Source organism: Tachyglossus aculeatus, chromosome 4 (assembly GCF_015852505.1).
Source record: "Tachyglossus aculeatus isolate mTacAcu1 chromosome 4, mTacAcu1.pri, whole genome shotgun sequence".
Classification (NCBI taxonomy): Eukaryota; Metazoa; Chordata; class Mammalia; order Monotremata; family Tachyglossidae; genus Tachyglossus; species Tachyglossus aculeatus.
In genome coordinates, this window is record NC_052069.1 from 36749792 (window position 1) to 36770693 (window position 20902).

At 44.7% G+C, this 20902-nt stretch overlaps 1 protein-coding gene across 5 annotated transcripts in view; it reads left to right on the forward strand.

Annotated features, from left to right (window-relative positions):
• PRKACB (protein kinase cAMP-activated catalytic subunit beta) overlaps positions 1-20902 on the forward strand; it is a 221431-nt gene that overhangs the window by 107617 nt on the left and 92912 nt on the right. Inside the window, exon 1 of one of the 5 annotated variants that reach the window (XM_038746030.1) lies at positions 4197-4623. The exons of 3 other annotated variants lie outside the window; for them this stretch is intronic. In XM_038746030.1, the coding sequence (XP_038601958.1) occupies positions 4611-4623 (13 nt within the window). In that variant the 5' untranslated portion in view covers positions 4197-4610. Of the gene's footprint in view, positions 1-4196; positions 4644-20902 lie in introns of those variants that run through there. One more of the 5 variants, XM_038746031.1, reaches the window with a different exon arrangement.

Genomic DNA, 20902 nt, shown 5'->3' on the forward strand with positions numbered 1-20902 from the left:
GTACAAACGTATATACCTATATACAGTGCTATACACAGAATAGCACTTTAAGGGTCTGGGAAAGAATAAGAGACCCTTTTCTTCTCCTCAAGGAGCCGTCTAATCCAGAGGGGGAGATAGCTAGAAAACATTATTGACAAAAGAGTGGGAGGGGTAGGAACAACCAAGATCTTTAGTGTTAGCACAAATATGCAGGATGGAATATCAGAAAAAAAAAAAAAGAATCGAACCTCCAAGTGACAGTGCATATATGCATAAATTGCCATCTTGTACTTCCCAAGCACTTAGTACAGTGCTCTGCACACAGTAAGCGCTCAATAAATACGATTGTACTTCCCAAGTGCTTAGGGACCGTCTCTATCCGTTGCCGACTGGTACTTCCCAAGCGCTTAGTACAGTGCTCTGCACACAGTAAGCGCTCAATAAATGCGATTGTACTTCCCAAGCGCTTAGTACAGTGCTCTGCGCACAGTAAGCGCTCAATAAATACGATTGATTGATTGAAAGTGAATAAGTGTTAAGAATATTGCAAGTGCTGAAGGAGATGGTTCATTCATTCAGTCAGTCGTATTTATTGAGCACTCCCTGTGTGCAGAGCACTGTACTAAGCGCTTGGGAAGTACCAGTCGGCAACGGATAGAGACGGTCCCTACCCAACAACGGGCTCACAGTCAAGAAGGGGGGGATGGATGGTTTAGGAGGAGTTTGAAGGAGCGGAGAGCTGAAGCAGCGTGGCTCAGTGGAAAGAGCCTGGGCTTTGGAGTCAGAGGTCATGGGTTCAAATTCCGGCTCCACCACTCGTCAGCTGGGTGACTTTGGGCAAGTCACTTAACTTCTCTGGGCCTCAGTTACCTCATCTGGAAAATGGGGATTAACACCGTGAGCCCCACGGGGGACAACCTGATCACCTTGTAAATGCCCCAGTGCTTAGAACAGTGCTCTGCACATAGTAAGCGCTTAATAAATGCCATTATTATTATTATTATTATTATTATGAAGTCCGGCAGACTGTGAGCCCACTGTTGGGTAGGGACTGTCTCTATATATTGCCAATTTGTACTTCCCAAGCGCTTAGTACAGTGCTCTGCACATAGCGCTCAGTAAATACGATTGATTGATTGATTGATTGATTTGGAGGGTAGGGGTTTCGGGATGAGGGAACGGGGCAAGCAAGGAGGTGGGAGAGCCGAGAGCCGAGTACAGTGAGGGGAGCTTGAGAGGAGCTCAAATAGGAGCTCAACGGAAGGGTAAGATGGGGAAGGCTGTTGGAGAGCCTTGAAGCCTGTGGGAAGGAGTTACGTTGGACGTGGAGAGGGATGAGTAGCCCTGGTTGGGGCGGTTGAGGAGTGGAAGAGACACGTGCTCAGCGATGTGTCAGGAAGATCAATCAATCAATCAATCGTATTTATTGAGTGCTTATCGTGTGCAGAGCACTGGACTAAGCGCTTGGGAAGTCCAAGTTGGCAACATAGAGAGACGGTCCCTACCCAACAGTGGGCTCGCAGTCTGGGCAGCCATTGGAGTATCGGTTGAGTGACGGGAGAGACTGGAAGCCAGGTAGGTGGTAGTCTGAGTGAGGTGTTCGGTAAACACTTACTAAGTCAACCACCGGTCTAAGCGCTAGGGAAGATAATAATAATAATAATAACGGCACTTGTTAAGTGCTTACTATGTGCAAAGCACTGTTCTAAGCACTGGGGGGGGTACACGGTGATCAGGTTGTCCCACGTGGGGCTCACCGTCTTAACCCCCATTTTACAGATGAGGGAACTGAGGCCCAGAGAAGCGAAGTGACGTGCCTAAAGTCACACAGCTGACAACTGGCGTAGCCGGGATTTGAACCCATGACCTCCGACTCCCAAGCCCAGGCTTGCTCCACTGAGCCACGCTGCTTCCTAAGATAATGGGATGGTCAGGGCAGAGTCCTCATTCCACAAGGGGCTCACAGTCGGAGTTGGAGGGAGAATGGGTATTGAATCCCCATTTTACAGATGAGAAAACCGAGGCACAGAGAAATTAAGTGACTTGTCCAGGGTCACACAGCAGGCCCACAAAAGAACCCTGGGTCTCAGGCTCACACTGATCCTCCAAGCGGTGTCCTGCTCTAACTGGGGTACGGGAGCGTGGCTTTTTGGGGGAGGAGGAAGGGGTGGATCTGGGGGCGGGAGGCCATGTTTGGGAGGAAGAATCATAGCTGATTGAATGTGAGAACTGAAGGATAGTGAAGAATTGAGGAGGAGGATGATGATGATGGCGTTTATTAAGTGCTTCCTATTTGCAAAGCACTGTTCTAAGCTCTGGGGAGGTTCCAAGGTGATCAGGTTGTCCCACAGTCTTAATCCCCATTTTGCAGATGAGGTAACCGAGGCACAGAGAAGTTAAGTGACTAGAGGTCATGGGTTCGAATCCCGGCCCCGTCACATGTCAGCTGTGTGACCTTGGGCCAGTCACTTCACTTCTCTGGGCCTCAGTTCCCGCATCTGGAAAATGGGGATTAAGACTGTGAGCCCCATATGGGACAACCTGATCACCTTGTATCTACCCCCAGCGCTTAGAACAGTGCTCTGCACATAGTAAGCGCTTAACAAATTCCATTATTATTATTATTATTCTCTGGGCCTCAGTTCCCTCATCTGGAAAATGGGGATTGAGACTGTGAGCCCCGCGTGGGACAACCTAATCACCTTGTATCCCCCCAGCGCTTAGAACAGTGCTCTGCACATAGTAAGCGCTTAACAAATTCCATTATTATTATTATTATTCTCTGGGCCTCAGTTCCCTCATCTGGAAAATGGGGATTGAGACTGTGAGCCCCGCGTGGGACAACCTAATCACCTTGTATCCCCCCAGCGCTTAGAACAGTGCTTTGCATATAGTAAGCGCTTAACAAATACCATCATTATTGTTATTATTATTGCCCAAATTGGCGAAGCCAGGATTTGAACCCATGACCTCTAACCCCAAAGCCTGCGCTCTTTCCACTGAGCCACACTGCTTGGACGACTCCAAGGTTGCGGGTTTCTGGGACGGGGGGGATTGTGATGTTATTGACAAGGCGGGAAAGTTAGCAGGGAAAGGTTTGGAGGGAAAAGGGGAAATCTGTGGCGCCGGTAGATGGGTCACCCAAGGAGAGGTGCCCCAGAGCCATCTATCACTGAACGCTAAAAGGTGAAAGCTAGCAATGATTGATACAAAAAGATTCATTCACTGCGGTAGTGGCGAAGCACAGTCTCCTCATCATCAATCGTATTTATTGAGCGCTTACTGTGTGCAGAGCACTGTACTAAGCGCTTGGGAAGTACAAGTTGGCAACATATAGAGACGGTCCCTACCCAACAGTGGGCTCACAGTCTAGAAGGGGGAGACAGAGAACAAAACCGAACATACTAACAAAATAAAATAAATAGAATAGATATGTACAAGTAAAATAAATAAATAGAGTAACAAATATGTACAAACATATATACATATATACAGGTGCTGTGGGGAAGGGAAGGAGGTAAGATGGGGGGGATGGAGAGGGGGGCGAGGGGGAGAGGAAGGAAGGGGCTCAGTCTGGGAAGGCCTCCTCCTATCAAAGGTTTCTCTGATACGGAAGATCTAAACTGGGTAAATGAAATAGTGAGAAATGCATTTGTCACGGATAATATTAATGGTAATTGTGGGATTTGTGAAGTGCTGCCTATGTGCCAAGCACCGTATTAAAGTCTGGGGTAGAGTTAAGTTAATCAGATCCCACTTGGGGCTCACAGTCGAAGCAGGAAAATTCCCAGGAAAAGAAGCCTTTCAAGTTGTAAAAGGTTAAAAAGCGGATATTTATTAGAGAGAATTAGAGGGAAAACAAAGCAGGGGGAGCGAAATCCCCATTTTGCAGATGAGGAAACCGAGGGCCCGAGAGGTGAAGTGGCTTGCCCAGGGTCACACGGCAGTCACGTGGCGGGGCTGGGATTAAAACGCACGTCCTCTGACTCCTAGGACCGGGCTCTTTCCAGAGCCACGCGGCTTCTCCATCCTCTGCCTGATTCAACTTGGCATCGATCTGTAAATACTTGCATTAGCACAGTAATTCACGAAGAATCATTCGAAAGCAATAACCGAGGCTACCTTTGGGCGAGCGCTGGAGAAACGAGCACGGATAACGAGCGGAAAACGTGGCGGCTCCTTACAAAGCTGGCGCTTTATCCTCCTAAAATCGCCGACTTCAGTGTCGGTTCCCAGTGAACCGATAATGCGGATCCCCGTTGCCATGGGAACAGCGTGCCAAGCTCGTTGTTAATTGAGAACATCTTAAACATCCTGGTGTTTGAACCTCCCCCCCGCCATTTTGCGGTGTATATCGAAGCAAAAGACCACTGGATCCCAAGTAGTTAATGAGAAAACTAGCCATCCACCCCCAGACTATTCATTGATCTGGCTCTCCGTGAGGCCGGCTCTTTTCGGAGAGCCGCGCTCCGCTTCCCGAGGCATCCTTAACCAGGACAGGCCTTTTTTCCATCTCTGGGTTCGTGTCACAGCGCGCGCTTCCAGGATCGGTGCGTCCACCTCTGCGGATTAACCCGGCCGCCTCCGTGGTTGGATTGTTACCCCGAGCGGGAGAGCAGGCGAGCAATATGTTTTGGAAAGGTTGGTTTTCAACATGAATGGTGAGTGTGTGCTGTCCGTGGAACTCCCGAGTTCTGTACTTCAGGTGTGTGCCTGGGCGAAAGGGGAAAAAAAAAAAGAAATATTTTCCATCCACGGAAAATACCTGGAGGGTCAGGATTTCACGTTCCGTTTAATGTGTTCCGAGGCTTCCGTATTTAGCCGGTATATGTGACACTTCGAGTCTTTTGTCAGCGGTCAAAAGCAGCGTTATAAATATACCACGCTAAAATGCAACTTATTCCTTTTTCTTGAGTCATTGTGCCGTTCCTAAATATTCCTGTAAATTATCCCTTTTGTAAATCAACAAATCAATCAATCAATCATATTTATTGAGCGCTTACTATGTGCAGAGCACTGTACTAAGCGCTTGGGAAGTACAAATTGGCAACATATAGAAACGTCCCTACCCAACATTGGGCTCACGGTCTAAAAGGGGGAGACAAATGAAATGAACAAATGAAATGGCTTACAGGTACAGCGGAGTTTTTTTGGCCGTCTTGTCCCGAAGATAACTGACATTTCATCTCCTTTGGTTAACTTGGAAAAATCCAATAATATCGAATGCGAGAGTTTATTGTTGTTTGTAATGTTGTTAATAATGCTTACTTTAGGACCGGTTGCTTGCCAAAACTTTGCTTGCATATTTCCATTTTTTTAGCCCCTGGTAAAAAAAAAAAAAAAAGGGATGCAGATTTGATAATACATGTGTTGTTTGGATTATTTGTTAGAAGGATATGAAGATTTATGCCATTGGGTAGGGACCGTCTCTAGATGTTGCCAACTTGTACTTCCCAAGCGCTTAGTACAGTGCTTTGCACACAGTAAGCGCTCAATAAATACGATTGAATGAATTCCTAAATATTCCTGTAAATTATCCTTTTAGTAAATCAGCAAATGAAATGGCTTACAGGTACAGCGGAGTTTTTTGTCCATCTTGCCCCGAAGATAACTGACATTTCATCTCCTTTGGTTAACTTGGAAAAATCCAATAATATAGAATGCGAGAGTTTATTGTTGTTTGTAATGTTATTAATAATGCTCACTTCAGGACCGGTTGCTTGCCAAAACTTTGCTTGCATATTTCCATTTTTTTAGCTTCTGGTAAAATCAATCAATCAATCAATCGTATTTATTGAGCGCTTACTGTGTGCAGAGCACTGTACTAAGCGCTTGGGAAGTACAAGTTGGCAACATATTGAGACAGTCCCTACCCAACAGTGTAAAAAAAAAAAAAAGAGATGCAGATTTGATAATACATGTGTTGTTCGGATTATTTGTTAGAAGGATATGAAGATTTATGCCGTTGGGTAGGGACCGTCTCTATATGTTGCCAGCTTGTACTTCCCAAGCGCTTAGTACAGTGCTCTGCACACAGTAAGTGCTCAATAAATACGATTGAATGAATTCCTAAATATTCCTGTAAATTATCCTTTTTCTAAGTCAGCAAATGAAATGACTTACAGGTACAGCGGAGTTTTTTGGCCATCTTGTCCAGAAGATAACTGACATTTCATCTCCTTTGGTTAACTTGGAAAAATCCAATAATATCGAATGCGGTAGTTTATTGTTGTTTGTAATGTTATTAATAATGCTCACTTTAGGACCGGTTGCTTGCCAAAACTTTGCTTGCATATTTCCATTTTTTTAGCCTCTGGTAAAATCAATCAATCAATCAATCAATCGTATTTATTGAGCGCTTACTGTGTGCAGAGCACTGTACTAAGCGCTTGGGAAGTACAAGTTGGCAACATATAGAGACAGTCCCTACCCAACAGTGTAAAAAAAAAAAAAGGGATGCAGATTTGATAATACATGTGTTGTTCGGATTATTTGTTAGAAGGATATGAAGATTTATGCCGTTGGGTAGGGACCGTCTCTATATGTTGCCAGCTTGTACTTCCCAAGCGCTTAGTACAGTGCTCTGCACATGGTAAGCGCTCAATAAATGCGATTGAATGAATGGATTTTAGGGGAAAACCTCTCTACACTATATAGCTGCAGCAATTAAGATGTTCTCTAGCCTTGGGGTAGATTTCTTTTTTTGGTTACTTGTCCGATGCGATTTTTAATCTCAGGTTGTACTGTGTAGGTTGTAATGGAATGGAGTACTTAACTGACTATAATCGTAATCAAACATGTGAGCCCAAAAGAGGATCTACTGTGTATACAAAGTGAAAGCTGTTGCTTACAGTATTATTCGTTAGCATGATACTGCTTAACTAAAAGGAGCGTTTTCTTAATATGCGGTGATTTTTTTATTCAATAGCAAATTTGGAGGAGGGAAGCGTATAATGACTCCATTGACTTCATTCTCACATTAGAGACCCGTGGCTTCTACCACTTCCTCTCATAAACCAAGCATTTTGCTCAGCTCAGCCTCCCCGAAATTCGAATTCAGGACCCGACAGAGTGGGGGTTTTGTGACTTTACTTTGGGACACGATGAATAGTTGCTGTTGTTTTTTTTTCCCAGGCAGGCAGTTTCTGCATACTACCGGAGACACGGGTTTTTCTTCCCCTTTTGGGCTCGCGTTTTGAAAGATCGCCCCGGCCCCTGGCAGAATACTTTTAAAAGTGTAAACTAACTAGAAATTTTCTTCTGCTCCTGTGCAGTAGCGGTTTTAATCATCATCATCATCATCAGTCGTATTTATTGAGCGCTTACTATGTGCAGAGCACTGTACTAAGAGCTTGGGAAGTACAAATTGGCAACGTATAGAGACAGTCCGTACCCAACAGTGGGTTCACAGTCTAAAAGGGGGAGACAGAACAAAACCAAACATACTAACAAAATAAAATAAATAGAATAGATATGTACAAGTAAAATAAATAAATAAATAAATAGAGTTTTAATGAAAAAAAAACCCAAACTCCCCCATTCCCTCTAATAAATATCGGCTTTTTCGCATTTTACGACCTGAAAGAGTTCTTTTCCTGGAAATTATTTCCGAGTAATTAATCTTAAGAACCTTATTTAAATCAGTCATGTTAATTTAAACCAACCCCCAAAGGCTGATAAAGCTAAATATCCAATTTCAGTCCACAAACAAGATAATTAAAAAGGTTCTCTTTATCATCGTTTATTGGGTACAATTGCGGTGAGGTTAGATGAGGTGGTCGAATGAGATTCCAGAGAATCCTGAGCACCAGACTTTATTGCCCTTGGTACGTTTATGAATTTTCCTAATGTTCTGGTGTTTAAATTTCTTCTATGTTTGTACGTATTTATTACTCTATTTATTTATTTTACTTGTACATATTCTGTTTTTTGTTAATATGTTTTGTTTCGTTCTCTGTCTCCCCCTTCTAGACTGTGAGCCCGCTGTTGGGTAGGGCCGGTCTCTAGATGTTGCCAACTTGGACTTCCCAAGCGCTTAGTACAGTGCTGTGCACACAGTAAGCGCTCAATAAATATGATTGATTGATTGATTGATCATTTATTGCAAATTGGCGGTAGAATTGCGGTGAGGTTAGATGAGTCAGTCGAATGAGATTCCAGAGAATCCTGAGCACCAGACTTTCTTGCCCTTGGTACATTTATGAATTTTCCTAATGTTCTGGTTGTTAAATTTCTTCCCTTCTCAGCACCTCCCGTCCTCCCACATTCTAAGGAAGGCGGGTTAGTCAGATGTTCATTTTCCTAGTTAGACCGATCAATCAATTAATCAATCGTATTTATTGAGCACTTACTGTGTGCAGAGCACTGTACTAAGCGCTTGGGAAGAACAAGTCGGCAACATCTAGAGACGGTTCCTACCCAACAGCGGGCTCACAGTCTAGAAGGGGGAGACAGACAACAAACCAAAACATATTAACAAAACATATTAACCAGTGAATAGCGCCTTGGAGGTTGTGATGATGAGATCGTCTTCCATTCCATCCGCAACTGTATATATGTATATATGTTTGTACGTATTTATAACTCTATTTATTTTACTTGTACATATTCTATTTATATTAATATGTTTTGTTTTGTTCTCTGTCATATCTATTCTATTTATTTTATTTTGTTAGCATGTTTGGTTTTGTTCTCTGTCTCCCCCTTTTAGACTGTGAGCCCACTGGGACTGTCTCTCTATGTTGCCAACTTGTACTTCCCAAGCGCTCAGTACAGTGCTATGCAAACAGTCAGCGCTCATTAAATACGATTGATTGATTGATTAGTCCAGTGCTCTGCACACAGTAAGCGCTCAGTAAGCACGATGGAATGAATGAACGAACAACTGAGTTTTTCAGAATCTTCATCGCTAACGTCGCCGTTCGGTTTAGGGGGATGGAGGGTGAAGAAGGGGCGGATAGGCAGAGCCATCGCCAGAGGTCATGGGTTCAAATCCCGGCTCCGCCAGTTGTCAGCTGTGTGACTTTGGGCACGTCACTGAACTTCTCTGTGCCTCAGTTCCCTCATCTGTCAAGTGGGGATTAAGATTGTGAGCCCTCCGTGGGACAACCTGATCACCTTGTTTTTCCCCAGCGCTTAGAACAGTGCTTTGCACATAGTAAGCACTTAACAAGTACCATTATTATTATTTAAGACTTCTTTTCTTCCTTCTGAGCACTTGCACCGTCATCTCAAGGTTTGATCTGCACTCTGGGGGACAGGATCTTAAGAAATACTTTGGCATCGATAAATAAAGTCCAGAGGGAGTTCACCATTCTTAATCTCCCTTGCTGCCAAAGCCTTACCCAAAACGAGCAACTGATATTGTTATTTTTAGGCGGTATTGTTAAGCACTTCCTATTTGCCAGGCACTGTACAAAGAACCGTTGTAGATCATCAGTCATCAATCGTATTTATTGAGCGCTTACTGTGTGCAGAGCACTGTACTAAGCGCTTGTAGATACAGGCTGATCAGGTCGGACACAGGCCATGTCCCACATGGGGCTCACAGTCTTCACCCCATTTTACAGAGGAGGTAATTGAGGCCCAGAGAAGCGAAGTGAGTTGCCCAAAGCCCCAAAGTGGCCGAGTCGGGATTAGAATCCAGGTCCGCGCTGTATCCGCTAGGCCACATCGCTTCTGTAGAAATCTGTCCCTCTCTCTAATAGCCTGATAAATGCCATAAAAAAAAGGAACCAATTGGAATTTTCTGTCCTTTGCTCAGCCCAGCAGGAGGTGAAGGTTTAGGGAAATTTCCAAATGAGGGTGGGGGAAGCAGGGGAGGGGAAAAATGTTGAGGCCTAATTAGTTAATAAACTTGGTATTCCGGTGTCGAACAATTCAAACTTGGCAGTGAGCTCTGTCTTTTCCAGTTGCCTGTAGAGGAAGTCTTCACTTCTGTCGCTCCGTTCAGATGTGTGAATGGGCATTGTAAGGAGGAAAGGTTTCAGGATGAGCAGGTCGATCTCTTCCTAATGACTTTTGGTTTAGTGGCTAGCCAAGTGTGTGCCAGATGGCTTTGTTGAGCACCACTTCTAAGAAAAAAACGGCTCTTGCGGAAACTGTTGAGTTAGTCACCGCCACAGTCAGCCAAGAAAAATGGAAGAGCATCTAAATCTGGTGGCATACCCGCTGAGATAATAATAATAATAATAATGATAATAATGGCATTTATTAAGCGCTTACTATGTGCAAAGCACTGTTCTAAGCGCTGGGGAGGTTACAAGGTGATCAGGTTGTCCCACGTGGGACTCACAGTCTTCATCCCCATTTTATAGATGAGGTAACTGAGGCACAGAGAAGTGAAGTGACTTGCCCAAAGTCACACAGCTGACAAGTGGCGGAGCTGGGATATGGAGCATGGAGGGGACACCCAGTTTTAGCGCTTGCACTAGCTCTTCCTCGTTATTCAAAGCACTGAGGAAATAATAATAATAATCATAATAATGATGGCATTTGTTAAGCACTTACTATGTGCAAAGCACTGTTCTAAGTGCTGGGCTGGATACAAGGTGATCAGGCTGTCCCATGTGGGGCTCACAGTCTTAATCCCCATTTTCCAGATGAGGTAACTGAGGCACAGAGAAGTGAAGTGACTTGCCCAAAGTCACACAGCTGGCAAGTGGCAGAGCCGGGATTAGACTGTGGGATTAGTCTGTGGGAAGGGATTAGTCCCTACTACACTGTGAGCCAGCTATTGGGTAGGGACCATCTCTATATGTTGCCAACTTGGACTTCCCAAGCGCTTGGTACAGTGCTCTGCACACAGTAAGCGCTCAATAAATACGATTGAATGAATGAATGATTAGAACCCACGACCTTCCTCTCTCCCTTCCCATCCCCCCGCCCTACCTCCTTCCCCTCCCCACGGCACCTGTATATGTGTTTGTACAGATTTATTACTCTATTTATTTTTCTTGTACATATTTACTATTCTATTTATTATATTTTGTTAATATGTTTTGTTTGTTGTCTGTCTCCCCCCTCCTAGACTGTGAGCCCGCTGTTGGGTAGGGACTGTCTCTATTATGTTGCCAGCTTGGACTTCCCAAACGCTTAGTCCAGTGCTCTGCACACAGGAAGCGCTCAGTAAATACGATTGAATGAATGATTAGAACCCACGACCTTCCTCTCCCCCTTTCCATCCCCCCCGCCCTACCTCCTTCCTTCCCCTGCCCACAGCACCTGTATATGTGTTTGTACAGATTTATTACTCTATTGATTTTACTTGTACATATTTACTATTCTATTTTATTTTGTTAATATGTTTTGTTTTGTTGTCTGTCTCCCCCTCCTAGACTGTGAGCCCGTTGTTGGGTAGGGACTGTCTCTATCTGTTGCCAGCTTGTACTTCCCAAGTGCTTAGTACAGTGCTCTGCACACAGTAAGCGCTCAATAAATACGATTGAATGAATGAATGTAGCTTGGCTCGGTGGATAGAGCCCCGGGCTTTGGAGTCAGAGGTCATGGGTTCGAATCCCGTCCCTGCCACATGTCTGCTGCGTGACCTTGGGCAAGTCACTTAACTTCTCAGAGCCTCAGTTACCCATCTGTAAAATGGGGATTAAGACTGTGAGCCCTCCGTGGGACAACCTGATCACCGTGTAACCTCCCCAGTGCTTAGAACAGTCCTTTGCACATAGTAAGTGCTTAATAAATGCTATCATTATTAGAGAAGCAGCGTGGCTCAGTGGAAAGAGCCTGGGCTTTGGAGTCAGGGGTCATGGGTTCAAATTCCAGCTCCATCACTTGTCAGCTGCGTGACTTTGGGCAAGTCTCTTAACTTCTCTGTGCCTCAGTTTACCTCATCTGTAAATTGGGGATTAACACTGTGAGCCCCCCCGTGGGACAACCTGATCACCATGTAACCTCCCCAGTGCTTAGAACAGTGCTTTGCACATAGTAAGTGCTTATTAAATGCTATCATTATTAGAGAAGCAGCGTAGCTCAGTGGAAAGAGCCCGGGCTTTGGAGTCAGGGGTCATGGGTTCAAATCCCGCCTCCACCACTTGTCAGCCGTGTGACTTTGGGCAAGTCTCTTAACTTCTCTGTGCCTCAGTTTACCTCATCTGTAAAATGGGGATGAAGACTGGGAGCCCCCCGGGGGACAGCCTCATCACCGTGTAACCTCCCCAGTGCTTACAACAGTGCTTTGCACATAGTAAGCGCTTAATAAATGCTCTCATTATTATTATCATTATTATACAAGTTAATCAGGTTGTCCCACCTGGGGCTCACAGTCTTAATCCCCATTTTACAGAGGAGGTGACTGAGGCCCAGTGAAGTGACTTGCCCAAGGTCACACAGCTGAGAAGTGGCCGAGCTGAAATTAGAACCCACGACCTCCGACTTTGAAGCCTGGGCTCTTGCCACTGAGCCACAGTGCCATTCTGTAATGCTCTGGGACTAAAGCGAGCAGTAGAGCATGATGCCAGCTCTTCCATTCATTCATTCAATCCTATTTATTGAGCACTGACTGTGTGCAGAGCACTGTACTAAGCGCTTGGGAAGTACAAGTTAGCAAGATATAGGGACGGTCCCGACCCAACAACGGGCTCACAGTCTAGAAGGGGGAGACAGGCAACAAAACAAAACATGTGGACGGGTGTCAAGTCACCAGAATAAATAAAAATAAAGCTAGATCAATCAATCAATCAATCAATCGTATTTATTGAGCACTTACTGTGTTCAGAGCACTGTACTCAGCGCTTGGGAAGTACAAGTTGGCAACATATAGAGACGGTCCCTAGCCAACAGTGGGCTCACAGTCTAATAGGGGGAGGCAGAGAACAAAGCCAAGTATACTAACAAAATAAAATAAATAGAATAAATAGAATAGATGCACATGATTGACAACTGTTTGCACCCTTTTCCTTTTGTTCCCATTTTTGATTAAACGTAACTTCTGATATGCCCACCCCCAAATCGGGACTGCTTTCTCATTTATGTTACCCCTTAGTTTTATCTCTACTTGGCCGGTACTTCTGGTGGCTGTCTGTTCACAAAGCCAAGTGAGCCCTTCCCCACAGCACCTGTGTATATGTATATATGTTTGTACGTATTTATTACCCTATTCATTCATTTATTTTGCTTGTACATATCTGTTCTACTTATTTTATTTTGTTAATATGTTTGGTTTTGTTGTCTGTCTCCCCCTTCTCGACTGTGAGCCCGCTGTTGGGTGGGGACCGTCTCTAGATGTTGCCAACTTGGACTTTCCAAGCGCTTAGTGCAGTTCTCTGCACGCAGTAAGCGCTCAATAAATACGATTGAATGAATGAATGTTGGGTAGGGACCATCTCTAGATGTTGCTAGCTTGGACTTCCCAAGCGCTTAGTACAGTTCTCTGCACGCAGTAAGCGCTCAATAAATACGATTGAATGAATAAATGAGTGTTGGGTAGGGGACCGTCTCTAGATGTTGCGACTTGGACTTCCCAAGCGCTTAGTACAGTGCTCTGCACACAGTAAGCGCTCAGTAAATATGATTGAATGAATGAATGTTGGGTAGGGACCGTCTCTAGATGTTGCCAACCTGGACTTCCCAAGCGCTTAGTACAGTGCTCTGCACGCAGTAAGCGCTCAATAAATACTATTGAATGAATGAATGAATGTTGGGTAGGGACCGTCTCTAGATGTTGCCAACTTGGACTTCCCAAGTGCTTAGTACAGTGCTCTGCACGCAGTAAGCGCTCAGTAAATACTATTGAATGAATGAATGAGCAGGTTGTTTTTTTTTTTTGTAAGGAAGATGACTGCTTAATTTTTAATTTCGTGACTAGATCTGAGTCATCGTACTGCTATTTATTAAGCTCTCCCTTGCTGCAGAGTCCTGTGTTAATCTGGGAGCCGGCAGAAGCCGCAGAGATGTGCATATAGCTACAATTCTATTTGTTCTGGCGATTTTGACACCCGTCTGTGTGTTTTGTTTTGTTGTCTGTCTCCCCCTTCTAGACTGTGAGCCCACTGTTGGGTAGGGACCGTTTCTATACGTTGCCAACTTGTACTTCCCAAGCGCTCAGTACAGTGCTCTGCACACAGTAAGCGCTCAATAAACACGATTGAATGAATGAATACGTGGCCAGAACCTCCCTGACACGGAGTCTCCGGGGTAGCCTGAAATAGGAGATGTTCTTTTCAAGGAAGAGGATCTTATGATTGCCATGCCATCGGATCTCGATGGAATTAGTTTTCCACAAGCAGACTGCAAGCAGCTCAGACGTATTTTGGAAGAAAACTGATTTTTCATAGAAAAATGCTGTCTGTAAGCCCACGTGGGGTTATTTAAATCCTGCACCCTCCGCTCCTCCGCCGCTGACGTCCTCACCGGGCCTCGTTCTCGCCCGTCCCGCCGTCGACCCCCGGCCCATGTCCTTCCCCTGTCCCGGAATGCCCTCCCTCCGCACATCCTCCAAGTTAGCTTTCTTCCTCCCTTCAAAGCCCTACTGAGAGCTCACCTCCTCCAGGAGGCCTTCCCAAACTGAGCCCCCTTTGTCCTCTCCCCCTCCCCCTCCCTCCCGCCCTACCTCCTTCCCCTCCCCACAGCACCTGTATATATGTTTGTACAGATTTATCACTCTATTAATTGTACTTGTACATATTTACTATTTGATTTATTTTGTTAATGATAATAATAATAATAATAATAATAATAATGGCATTTGTTAAGCACTCACTATGTGCAAAGCACTGTTCTAAGCACTGGGGGGGATACAGTGTGATCAAGCTGTCCCATGTGGGGCTCACAGTCTTAATCCCCATTTTTACAGATGAGGGAACTGAGGCCCAGAGAAGTTAAGTGACTTGCCCAAGGTCACACAGTAGACTTGTGGTGGAGCCGGAATTCGAACCCATGACCTCTGACTCCAAAGCCCGGGCTCTTTCCACTGTGCCACGCTGCTTCTCTAGTGCACCTAATGCATGATGTGCATCTAGCTTTATTTCTGCTTATTCTGATGACTTGACCCCTCTCCGCATGTTTTGTTTTGTCGTCCGCCTCCCCCTTCTAGACTGTGAGCCCGTTGTTGGGTAGGGACCGTCTCTCTATGTTGCCAACAAGCGCTTAGTACAGTGCTCTGCACACAGTAAGCGCTCAATAAATACGGTTGAATGAATGAATGAGTGAATTTACAAGTTACTGGCCCCCAAATGAAATCGCATTTTGGTAAATTCCAGGTCAGATTCGTAATTGAACATAGCTGATGGAAGCAGTGCTTGATGTTAGTCTTGACGTCCTTCTCAAGTGCTTTCTATTCGAGGGAGACTTTTATTCATTCATTCGTTCACTCAGTCGTATTTATTGAGCGCTTACTGTGTGCAGAGCACTGGACTAAGCGCTTGGGAAGTCCAAGTTGGCAACATATAGAGACGGTCCCCTACCCAACAGTGGGCTCACAGTCGAGAAGGGGGGGGCTCATAGAGTTCTTAAAAAATGAACAGATGAAGGAGGGGATGCATTTTGCTACCTCAGCCCAGACCCAAATGTGCGAGTGTGAGATTTTGAAAGAAATTCTTCCGTTTTATTCCTGGACGATGTGTCTCTTTAAATTGGGGATCTACCTTGGAGATTTTTCTTTTCCATTTCTGGGCCGTCATCCGCCAAACAGCATTCAACTTGTACTGAGCTGTGATCAAGGTAGAGAAAGGAGTGGGAAAGTCACTTCACAGCAGCAGCTCGGGACCAGAATAGATTGTTCAGCGTATATTTTTACCTAAAAGAAAGTGTCTGTGTCTCTACAGTAACCGATTTTAAATTGGGGTGGGTTTTTTTGGTATTTGTTTAGTGCTTATGAGAGCCAGAGACACTGTACCAAGCGCTGGGGTCGACGAGCTAATCAGGACACATATTTTTACCTGAAAGAAAGTGTCTGTGTCTCTATAGTAACGGATTTTAAATTGGGGTTTTTTGGGGGGGTATTTGTTTAGCGCTTTACGAGTGCCAGACGCACTGTACCAAGCACTGGGAGCTAATCAGGACACAGTCTTTGTCCCACATGGGGGTCGGGGGTGGTGTCACTATTTTAATCCCCATTTTGCAGATGAGGTAACTGAGGCATAGAGAAGCGAAGTGACTTGCCCAAGGTCACACAGCAGACAAGTGGCAGAGCTGGGATTAGAACCCAGATCCTGCTGATTTGTGGGCTTGTGCTGTACACTCTAGGCCATGCTGCTTCTCAATAATAATAATGATGGCATTTGTTAAGCGCTTACTATGTGCAAAGCACTGTTCTAAGCGCTGGGGGGGGGATATAAGGTGATTAAGTTGTCCCATGTGGGGCTCACAATCTTAATCCCCATTTTGCAGATGAGGTAACTGAGGCATAGAGAAGCGAAGTGACTTGCCCAAGGTCACACAGTAGACAAGTGGCAGAGCTGGGATTAGAGCCCAGATCCTGCTGATGTGCGGGCTTGTGCTGTACACCCTAGGCCATGCTGCTTCTCAGGAAGATAATAATAATAATGATGGCATTTGTTAAGCGCTTACTATGTGCAAAGCACTGTTCTAAGTGCTGGGGGGGTTACAAGGTGATTAAGTTGTCCCACGTGGGGCTCACAGTCTTAATTCCCATTTTGCAGATGAGGTAACTGAGGCATAGAGAAGCGAAGTGACTTGCCCAAGGTCACACAGCAGACAAGTGGCAGAGCTGGGATTAGAACCCTGATCCTGCTGATTTGCGGGTTTGTGCTGTACACACTAGGACATGCTGCCTCTCATAATAATAATGATGATGGCATTTGTTAAGCGCTTACTATGTGCAAAGCACTGTTCTAAGCGCTGGGCGGGGATACAAGGTGATTAAGTTGTCCCACGTGGGGCTCACAGTCTTGATCCCCATTTTGCAGATGAGTTAACTGAGGCACAGAGAAGCGAAGTGACTTGCCCAAGGTCACACAGCAGACAAGTGGCAGAGCTGGGATTAGAACCCAGATCCTGCTGATTTGCAGGCTTGTGCTGTACACGCTAGGACAGGCTGCTTCTCAGGAAGATGGTATTCTGTTCTCAGGAAGACATTGATCATTGACCCCCATTTTCCAGATGAGGTAAGTGAGGCCCAGAGAAGTGGAGTGACTTGCCCAAGGTCACCCAGCTGACAAGTGGCGGAACCTGGATTTGAACCCACGACCTCCGACTCCAAAGCCCGGGCTCTTTCCACTGAGCCACACTGCTTCTTAGGCACAGAGCTGGGCCTTTGCTTCCTGACACCCCTGCGTAGGCTTGCCTCCCTGTGCCATCCGTGTAAATATGTTTGTACATATTTATTACTCTATTTATTTATTAATTTTACTTGTACTTATTTATTCCATGTGTTTTATTTTGTTAATATGTTTTGTTTTGTCCTCTTTCTCCCCCTTCTAGACTGTGAGCCAGCTGTTGGGTAGGGACCGTCTCTAGACGTTGCCAACTTGGACTTCCCAAGCGCTTAGTACAGTGCTCTGCACACAGTAAGCGCTCAATAATCAATGTCGTATTTATTGATAAATACAATAAATATATAATATTAAATATACAATATATAATAATATAATATATAAAATATACAATAATAATATCAATAAATACAATTGAATGAATCCATTTAAAAGTCTTTATCCTGTGGCTTTTTAAAGGCCGGTGATGTGTTCTGCCTGCGGGGCAGGGGCTCTTGCAAGATTAAAACTTAGAAAATGCCCAACAGTATCGTATGCCTGTGGTTGTTTAATAAATAGCATTTGCAGACTGGGAGCCTGTTGTTGGGCAAGGATTGTCTCTATTTCAATCAATCAATCGTATTTATTGAGCGCTTACTGTGTGCAGAGCACTGTACTAAGCGCTTGGGAAGTACAAGTTGGCAACATCTAGAGACGGTCCCTACCCAACAGTGGGCTACCGAACTGTACTGTCCAAGCACTTAGTACAGTACTCTGCACACAGTAAGTGCTCAATAAATATTAAAATAAAAATAAAATGTATTTTTATTTTATTTTATTTAAATAAAAAATTAAAATATAAGTATTAGAGAAGCAGCATGGCTCAGTGGAAGGAGTCCGGGCTTTGGAGTCAGAGGTCATGGGTTCAAATCCCGGCTCCGCCAATTGTCAGCTGTGTGACTTTGGGCAAGTCACTTCACTTCTCTGGGCCTCAGTTCCCTCATCTGTAAAATGGGGATTAAGACTGTGAGCCCCACGTGGGACAACCTGATCACCCCCGCAGCGCTTAGAACAGTGCTTTGCACATACTAAGCGCTTAACAAATACTAGAGAAGCAGCGTGGCTCAGTGGAAAAGAGCCCGGACTTTGGAGTCAGAGGTCATGGGTTCAAATCCCGCTCTGCCAATTGTCAGCTGTGTGACTTTGGGCAAGTCACTTCACTTCTCTGGGCCTCAGTTCCCTCAACTGTAAAGTGGGGATTAAGACTGTGAGCCCCACGTGGGACAACCTGATCACCCCCCCCCCAGCGCTTAGAATAGTGCTTTGCACATAGTAAGCGCTTCACAAATACTATCATTATTATTAAAGATGATTGGATGAATATTTATGAGGCAAAGGAAACATGCTTAGTTTGATCATTGAGGTTTTAATTAGAGTAGCCCATCTCTTTAATCAATCAATCATTGTATTTATTGAGCGCTTACTGTGTGCAGAGCACTGTACTAAGCGCTTGGGAAGTCCAAGTTGGCAACATATAGAGACAGTCCCTACCCAACAGTGGGCTCATTGGTTCTGTACCCCTTCAGCGATTTGAGATTCACCCCTTCCACAAACATGGGAACATTCCCACCTGTATTTGTAATTTATTTTAATGCTTGTCTTCCCCTCTGGTGTGTAAGGTCCTTGTGGCCTTAGAACAGTGCTTTGCACATAGTAAGCGCTTAATAAATGCCATTACTATTATTATTATTATTCTTGTGGCCAGGAGTCACGTCTACCTCACTCTGTTGTTTTGTGCTTAGTACAGTGCTCCGCACACAGTGCTCTGCACGTGGTAAGCTGCAAATACCACTGATTGATTAATACTTTATTTTATTCTATTCTCCCAAGCTCAGTAATAATAATAATGATGGCATTTGTTAACCGCTTATTAGTATCATTAGGGCATTTGTCAAGGCCCTGCTGAGAGCTCACCTCCTCCAGGAGGCCTTCCCAGACTGAGCCCCTTCTTTCCTCTCCCCCTCGTCCCCCTCTCCATCCCCCCGTCTTACCTCCTTCCCTTCCCCACAGCACCTGTATATATGGATATATGGTTGTACATATTTATTACTCTATTTATTTATTTATTTATTTATTTATTTTACTTGTACATTTCTATCCTACTTATTTTATTTTGTTGGTATGTTTGGTTCTGTTCTCTGTCTACCCCTTTTAGACTGTGAGCCCACTGTTGGGTAGGGACTGTCTCTATGTGATGCCAATCTGTACTTCCCAAGCGCTTAGTACAGTGCTCTGCACATAGTAAGCGCTCAATAAATACGATTGATTGATTGATTGATAGTACAGTGCTTTGTTCATGGTAAACACCCCATTCCAATCAGTTCCACTGATTGACCTACTATGTCTTTGCTACATTTTTCTCAGAATGTTCTGAGGTTCAGCTTGTTGGATTTTGACCATCAGCACTTCGAACAGTGCTCGGCACATAGTAGGTGCTTAAAAATACCATCCTTATTATTACCATAAGGAAAACCAAGTTCACAAAAAGCCATTTTAGGGGACTGGACACAAATAGGTGCTTCCATGGGATCGTTGCTGAAATAAATATGACTTTTTTGCTATTTTTTCCCCCTCCCTTCTGCATCTCATCTACGGCGGTGAATATTAGAGACCCTTGGTGTGCCCATTGTATCGTTGCAGCCCAAAGCTGCTGACGAGTTAAATTGGGAAAAATGAAAGATTCAAAATTTATTCATCCGGAAAATGGAGCACGACAGAAATTTGCACTTTGGGAGGAACCACATAGTTGCTTTTCGGCTTGCCCTTCTAGAGACCAGGCAGACAGAAGTGCGACTCATAATGAAGTGCAGGAGAAAGTTTTTCTTTTTTTTTTTTGTGTGTGTGTGTGTGTGTGTGTGTTCAGAACTCATTTGTGACCAAATACGGTTAAGCAGAAAAGATCGTTTGTGTGTGGGGCCGTTCAAACCACTAGCACTTTAATCAGTTCCTCCATACAGGGTCGCGGTCTGGTACTCCCAGGGCCTCATCTTTCATTCCTAGTGGGAGGGAGACTACACATTATATTTATAACAACAATAACAGTAACAATGTTGGCATTTGTTAAGCACTTACTGTGTGCAAAGCACTGTTCTAAGCGCTGGGGGGGGATACAAAGTGATCAGGTTGTCCCATGTGGGGTTCACAGTCTTAATCCCCATTTTACAGATGAGGTGACTGAGGCTCAGAGAAGTTAAGTGACTTGCCCAAGGTCACGCAGCCGGGATTCGAACCCATGACCTCTGACTCCAAAACCCGTGCTCTTTCCACTGAGCCACGCTGCTTCTCATTATCATTATCATTATTATGATAATTAATAATGATTATCGTCATCATTATCTAATTATCACTAGAGCATTCACTGTTGGGTAGGGACCATCTCTATATGTTGCCAACTTGTACTTCCCAAGCGCTTAGTACAGTGCTCTGCACACAGTAAGCGCTCAATAAATACGATGGAATGAATTCAGAATGGTTTTTCTCCAGTGGTGAACCACAATCAGGGAAGACACCCAATGTGTGGACTTCAGCATTCATCTCTGAAAGCAGTGTGAAGATTAAAGAAGCAGCGTGGCTCAGTGGAAAGAGCCCGGGCTTTGGGAGTCAAAGGTCAAAGGTTCGAATCCCCACTCTGCCACGTGTCTGCTGTGTGACCTTGGGCAAGCCACTTAACTTCTCTGTGCCTCAGCTACCTCCTC